General features: G+C 45.1%; 1 protein-coding gene across 1 annotated transcript in view; it reads left to right on the forward strand.

Annotated features, from left to right (window-relative positions):
- SLC7A5 (solute carrier family 7 member 5) overlaps positions 1-7,466 on the forward strand; it is a 40,871-nt gene extending 33,405 nt beyond the window's left edge. The window contains exons 8-10 of the mRNA XM_066636867.1: positions 889-1,038; positions 2,675-2,852; positions 6,531-7,466. Of these exons, the coding sequence (XP_066492964.1) occupies positions 889-1,038; positions 2,675-2,852; positions 6,531-6,586 (384 nt within the window). The 3' untranslated portion in view covers positions 6,587-7,466. The remainder of the gene's footprint in view (positions 1-888; positions 1,039-2,674; positions 2,853-6,530) is intronic.
- Positions 7,467-7,668: the final 202 nt, after the last annotated feature.

Genomic DNA, 7,668 nt, shown 5'->3' on the forward strand with positions numbered 1-7,668 from the left:
TCAAAATCAGGGGCAAGCGTGCCTCCCTTAGATGCCAAAGTGAGTCTAGCGTGCTTTTGGCTTGCAAATACTCTTGCAAAGACTGCCCACCTTGCCTGTGTCCCACTCACCTCCTGTCCTACAGCCCTGGCACAGAGATTAATGCCTCCGTTTTGCTCCTGCTGCCCAGAATGGCTCGGGAGGGGGCGCTTGCATGGTGCGTTCAGGCACCTGCAAAAGTTACTGCTTTGCACCTCCTCTAGCTATGCCACTGACACAGCTGCATCTCTCCTTTTCCAAACTGGGTAGCATTTTTCCAAGGTAGCACCTTTGGAATATTGTGTGCAGTCCTGATTTCCCTGCCTCAAACAGGGTACAGTAGAGCTGGCAAGAGTGCCAGAATAGGACACCACAATGATCAGAGGTCTGGAGCACCTTCCGGATGAGGAAAGGTTGCAACATTTCAGGCATTTAACCTGGAGAAAAGGAGACAGTGCAGGGGGAAAGGAATACTGACAGACATGATTAAAGCTTTTAAAGTTATGCATGACAGAGAAAGGGAGAGAGAACCAGGGATCCTCCAGTGAAACAGATTGGTGGGAAATTTGGGACAGGCTCCCAGTCTGCCTGCCTTGACTATTTCAACAGACCTTTAGTTAGTTGATACTGAGTTGTCTCTTTGCTAGATTGTTGTGTCTCTGCTGTTTTTTAAAGATTTTTCGTTGGTTTTTTTATGTTTACATTGTCAGCGTTGAGCTTTGTTTGGAAGGACAGGTAGAATAAACACCTCCTAACTCAAAGAAATGGGGGGGGGGGGGTTTAAAGGTTAAGAGAAATGACTGCTGTTTGGATCGGTAGTTTCCTTTACTCCTGACTTCCATTGATGCTATCTTTCTCCTCCTCCTCCAGTGCGCCATGACACTGATGTATGCCTTCTCCAACGATATTTTCTCCGTGATCAACTTCTTCAGCTTCTTTAACTGGCTGTGTGTGGCACTAGCGATCATTGGGATGTTGTGGTTGCGCTACAAGAAGCCAGAGCTAAACAGGCCCATCAAGGTGAGGGCAGTGTGGTGTCAGAAGTGGTGCCCTACGTGCTGCACACTGAAATGGGTCATTCTAGGATCTGTCTTGCAGTGCATACGTATCAGATAATTCAGTGGTCTTCCATTTTTTTCATGCCATGAGCCCAATAAATAAATAAAGTATGAGACCTGGGGACCCACCGCTGATCCTGCCCCCTCGGACCCGATCCACCCACCCTTTCCCCCCCCACCTCTTGTGTCTTCACAACAACCCTGTAAGGTAGGCAGCCTAAGCAGGGCCAGCCTTAGGAGCTGCAAGACAAGACGGCAAGAAGAGGCTATGCGGGATTATATCAAGAACTCCGTTTTGTTAAGGCAGCCCATATCTGGATTGGATCCCTCTTTGGCACAGGCTTTGAAAGGTTGTTTCAACCCCCCCCAAATGAGACTTTGTGACCCCCCCCCATTGACCCACAATGCACAGACTGATGAACACTGAGATAATTTATCAAGGTGGGTGAAGATGGCTAGGTAGCAGTTTCAGATTGAAAACCTGGATAATAAGTGTTGGGGATAAACCTGCAGAAACCTGTAGCTGTCTTCTCCACCACCTGATGCAGTTTCACAGCAACCTGACATCACACTGGGCCTCTCTGAGTCTAACCCTCTTTCAGTCCTATTAACGTCCTCCCTGAAGCCTTGGACATCTCTTGTTCTGTATCTTTGTTATCCATGAAATACTGATAGCTTGCAAACACTAAATATAATGTTTCTGTTGGTATGCACACACTGTAAAACAAAGCTATTTATTGTACGAACTGCTTTCTCAATCATTGTTCTGTCCAGCTCAGGATTTATATGTACTGACTATCAGTAACTCTCCAAGGTTTCAGACAGGGATTTGGGGGAGGTCTTTCCCAACCCTGCCCAGAGATGCTGCCTTGGATCTTCTGTATGCAGAGCAAGGGCTCCATCATGGAGCCAGGTCTGTTGCAGTACTATGGCTACCCCATGAGGAACCTGGGATTTATGGTTCTAGGATGTGGCTAGGGACCAAGCAATGAGGAATCCTAAATGATTCTGCCAGATCATGCAGAAGCTGGAGGCCCTGCTGTGTCCCAGCGCCTTCTGAGGCCCTTCTCCATGGCAGTGCCTGTCTTCCTGGGACTCTCTGCTGCCTGACTTGCGTCTGCCCCCTCACTAATGACATTTCAGTGCCATTTTTAAAACGTTTTTTATTCTGGCAGGCTTTTGGCTTGCTGCTCTCTCATCTATGTGGTGACTTTTTCACTCTGCGTTTGATTGCTTTATTTTGCTGTTTATTGTGTTCATGGGGGGGGTGAGAAAATGTGAATTTGTTTTTCGACTTTGTTAAGCCATCTTGAGCACCCATGGAGGGAGGAAAAGGTGGAACATAAATGTTTGTATTTGTTAAATAGAGACAGGTGGCAGCTTGTCCAAAGCACCAGTCCTAGTTCCCAGGGTTCCTTTTAGGAAGGAACTGAGAATGGCTTTCTAATCTAGTCCAACTGAGAGCAGGAGTGTTGGAGCAGAGGTGGCCTGGGTGCCTTTGGCCTTTACTCCCCCTCCATTCTGCTCCCAGCCCTCTCCAATTCCACCCAGCACTTGAACCTCATGCTTTCAATCCCCTGCTGGTTTTCCACTTGCAGGTCAACCTCCTCTTGCCCGTCTTCTTCATCCTGGCCTGCGTCTTCCTGATCGTCGTCTCCTTCTGGATGACCCCAAAGGAGTGTGGCATAGGCTTTGCCATCATTCTCAGCGGGGTCCCAGTTTACTACTTTGGTGTCTGGTGGAAAAACAAACCCAAGTGGCTTCTTCAGGGCATCTGTGAGTACATGGACTGACTTCTGGGGTGCAGGGAGGGTCGGGTGCACTCTTGATCTCGGGGCAGTGACCCTTTGGCATTGGGTAAAAATGTTCATATGTGTACTCTGATTTCAGAGTTCTGTCACTGCTGGTTTTGTATGTGCATTTTAACTTTTTAATTTGATCTGTGTCTGCCACTGTACTGTTTAGTTGGGGTTGTCTACATCTCTCTGGTTTACTTTTTAACCTGTAAGTCGCTTTAAACAATTTTTGGGGAGGCAGAGCATATGTTTCAGACCTCATTGATAAATTAAAGATCAATAAGTCACCGGGCCCTGATGGCATACACCCAAGGGTTATTAAGGAATTGAAGAATGAAGTTGCAGATCTCTTGACTAAGGTATGCAACTTGTCCCTCAAAACAGCCACGGTACCAGAAGATTGGAGGATAGCAAATGTCACGCCTATTTTTAAAAAGGGAAAGAGGGGGGACCCGGGAAACTATAGGCCGGTCAGCCTAACATCCATACCGGGTAAGATGGTGGAATGCCTCATCAAAGATAGGATCTCAAAACACATAGACGAACAGGCCTTGCTGAGGGAGAGTCAGCATGGCTTCTGTAAGGGTAAGTCTTGCCTCACGAACCTTATAGAATTCTTTGAAAAGGTCAACAGGCATGTGGATGCGGGAGAACCCGTGGACATTATATATCTGGACTTTCAGAAGGCATTTGACACGGTCCCTCACCAAAGGCTACTGAAAAAACTCCACAGTCAGGGAATTAGAGGACAGGTCCTCTCGTGGATTGAGAACTGGTTGGAGGCCAGGAAGCAGAGAGTGGGTGTCAATGGGCAATTTTCACAATGGAGAGAGGTGAAAAGCGGTGTGCCCCAAGGATCTGTCCTGGGACCGGTGCTTTTCAACCTCTTCATAAATGACCTGGAGACAGGGTTGAGCAGTGAAGTGGCTAAGTTTGCAGACGACACCAAACTTTTCCGAGTGGTAAAGACCAGAAGTGATTGTGAGGAGCTCCAGAAGGATCTCTCCAGACTGGCAGAATGGGCAGCAAAATGGCAGATGCGCTTCAATGTCAGTAAGTGTAAAGTCATGCACATTGGGGCAAAAAATCAAAACTTTAGATATAGGCTGATGGGTTCTGAGCTGTCTGTGACAGATCAGGAGAGAGATCTTGGGGTGGTGGTGGACAGGTCGATGAAAGTGTCGACCCAATGTGCGGCGGCAGTGAAGAAGGCCAATTCTATGCTTGGGATCATTAGGAAGGGTATTGAGAACAAAACGGCTAATATTATAATGCCGTTGTACAAATCGATGGTAAGGCCACACCTGGAGTATTGTGTCCAGTTCTGGTCGCCGCATCTCAAAAAAGACATAGTGGAAATGGAGAAGGTGCAAAAGAGAGCGACTAAGCTGATTACGGGGCTGGGGCACCTTCCTTATGAGGAAAGGCTACGGCGTTTGGGCCTCTTCAGCCTAGAAAAGAGACGCTTGAGGGGGGACATGATTGAGACATACAAAATTATGCAGGGGATGGACAGAGTGGATAGGGAGATGCTCTTTACACTCTCACATAATACCAGAACCAGGGGACATCCACTAAAATTGAGTGTTGGGCGGGTTAGGACAGACAAAAGAAAATATTTCTTTACTCAGCGCGTGGTCAGTCTGTGGAACTCCTTGCCACAGGATGTGGTGCTGGCGTCTAGCCTAGACGCCTTTAAAAGGGGATTGGACGAGTTTCTGGAGGAAAAATCCATTATGGGGTACAAGCCATGATGTGTATGCGCAACCTCCTGATTTTAGGAATGGGTTAAGTCAGAATGCCAGATGTAGGGGAGAGCACCAGGACGAGGTCTCTTGTTATCTGGTGTGCTCCCTGGGGCATTTGGTGGGCCGCTGTGAGATACAGGAAGCTGGACTAGATGGGCCTATGGCCTGATCCAGTGGGGCTGTTCTTATGTTCTTATGTTTAGTTAAATAGTAGTGTTTTTAGTTTTTAGCTAGGTCTGCAATGTTTAGTGGGGGGGGGGGGTTGTTTGTTTTTTAAAAAATTGTTTAAATTAATCAGATAAAAAACCTTTCCATAGTTTTTGAGGGGAGCCCCTAACTAATTGGTCAGGATATGCTAATTTATTTTTTCCCCATGAAAGTATTTAGGAACAAAAAACCCAGATGTCCATTATTTCATTTAAAATGTTTATAAACAACTTTTCAGCAGAAAAGTATTCAGTTGTATCCGTTTAAAGTCCAGAAAAAAGCAAACTGTACAAAACAAGAGAAACTGTGCAACTAATCTAATCAACACAAAAATAAAAGATGACCTAGAACAATAGAAGAGGCATTTGGGGAATGCCTCTTCCAAGACCTTGTCTCGGGTTACACATGCTTGTGAAACTGTAAGTCTGGTCAGCCAGGATTATAGATGTGGCATGAGCTAGTCCTACCCAGTCAGCTCTTTGCAACACTGACAGCCACCCATCCGTGACATGGGCTGCTTTCAGGGTATGCATATTGATTGAGGCTGAAAGCTTACCAAGTCAGCCAAAAGTAGTGGTCAGAAACAAAAAAGCTCCGATTTACATTGACACAATTGATTAAAATACAGAGTTAACTAACTCAGTAAATAGTTTACTTCCCCAGAAGAACATGAAAAATACAAGCAAGCAGGCATATCTCCGGTGCCTACTCAGGAGCAAGCACTCAGGCCAGGCTGCCTTCACACTTGCTTGAGGTCCACATTCTTCTTCTGTAGCCTTCAGAGTAAGCTCTCTGTTTGAACAGCTGACTCATGCAAAGTTTCCCTGGATGGTGTCCACGTAACTGAACACCACCATCTGTCTCTCCAGCATTTGTCTGAGACAATAACAACAACAACAGGCTGACCTAGAAATGCAGACAAGCTTGCAGGGCCAGAATCCATCTCTGCACTTTTGGATGGAGGCAGCAGAGTTTTTCATTGTCCTTCCTGAAGATGCCGGGGCTCTGGGCTTTCCTTTCTTCCTGTTCCAAGTATTAGTCTCAGTCCTTAGAAAAGCCGTTTTTAATGTTTCTGAGTGACAAATTAGCATATTGATTGTGTCTGGTTCTGCAGGCCTTCTGTGTAGAGAACACAGAGGGTGAAAATATTCCAGGGAAGGGGAAATGAATGCCTTACGACTGTCTTAATTAGAAACCCCATGATCTTAGGGCCTGCTTGTGCAGTTCACCATTCCAGTCTTTTGTCAGCCCTCTTAGCAGCCCATGAAACATTTCATTGCAGCCAAAAATAGTTAGCACAATTATTTATGCAAGACGGGATCAGCCCTCAACTTGCCCAAAAACCCACAGCGTCCTATTTCTCTTTGGTATTTTTACTACCCAGGTAGGATAGATACCAGGGTCCAGTTTTATAATTAAAAAAAAAAGATTGGTTTGTTTGGTTTGAATAAGAGCTTGACCCTGAAAAGACCTTTGCATGGAAAATAAGGTGTAGAATAAAATTTCACCTTTGAGCAATTGAGGTGCTAACCCACCAAGGAGGTAAAGTGCGATCTATTAGAACAGCACTCTTAGAAATGTTTTACTCTCTGTAATATTATTGCTGCTCAATAAATCAGTCTGCTTTATTGTGGCCCAGTCAGATCAAAAACCTGAAAATACGACTCAGTAATTCTGATTTTTCTGTCCTTTTTCATCCCCAGATTCCACCACAGTTCTGTGCCAGAAAGTCATGGAAGTTGTCCCTCAAGAATCTTAAAGTTAGGAAAGTGTCAATGTTTGGTTCAAGCCAACGCACAATATTATTTTTAAAATGCAGACACTCCTGATTCTACATTTAAAAAGAAAGAAGACATCCAAGTCAGGGGCTTGGCAATCACGGATCCCTAGAACCTCGAAGTCCGCATGCCCCGCCCCTCCCATTCCTCGCTTCCTTCCCTAAATGCACCAGGCAGCTGACAAAGAGGAAGAGTCGTGGATGAAGAATTTAAATTTGGGAAGAGAAGCTTCTGCTGGGAACCTCAAGAGCCTCCATAGATCCGCTCATAGGGAAGCCAGCAGGACATTCCGTTTACTTGTGCAACAGGGTGGCTGGACTCCTAGATCTGTTCTGGATTGGTCCTATTTTTTTGTTTTGTTTTAGTTCTTTTGTTTGCATTTGAGGCTTAATTTCTCTACTCCAGGTCCTGTTACAAAAAGGAAAACAAGTTTCTAAGAACTACCAGCATTCCACAGGTGCCTCCACATCTACAGAAACTCATCCAGTGCAACTGATTCATCTGTTAATACAGCATTGTTCTTGGAACAGTTTTACACTCCTTAGGTTTTTCTCCTCCTCCTCTCCTGCAAAAAAATTATGACTTTGATCTCTCATGGTGGACCTGCGCAGATATCCACTAGTTCCAATCCAGACTGATCTGGCTGATGTCCCAACAGAAACTTTTTTTAAAACTGTTATTATTATTAATAATAATTATTATTTTTTAGAGAATCAACTTTTTATTTTTTACCATTTCTTCTTAAGGTTCCATGTAGCTCTGGTGTTTTGTACCGATTTGCAAATAAACATTTTGCATGTTATCACATTCGCAACATCATGATAGCTTTTGGGCAACTCTAGCTGACGATATTTTGGCACACAGGGGGAAGAAACAGCATCTATTGCCAATTGTGCTTCAAATCCACAATGTCGTGACCTGAGGATGTTGGAATCGAAATTTCACCTGTTGGTAGATGTGGCCTACATTTCTAGTTCCGGGTTTCCTCTGGTGCTGAAAAGAGATCTGGCCTGCGCTCAATTGCCCAGCTTCAGTTTATATCCTAGTTGTCTTTTGGAAAACT

Source organism: Tiliqua scincoides, chromosome 9, assembly GCF_035046505.1.
Source record: "Tiliqua scincoides isolate rTilSci1 chromosome 9, rTilSci1.hap2, whole genome shotgun sequence".
Classification (NCBI taxonomy): Eukaryota; Metazoa; Chordata; class Lepidosauria; order Squamata; family Scincidae; genus Tiliqua; species Tiliqua scincoides.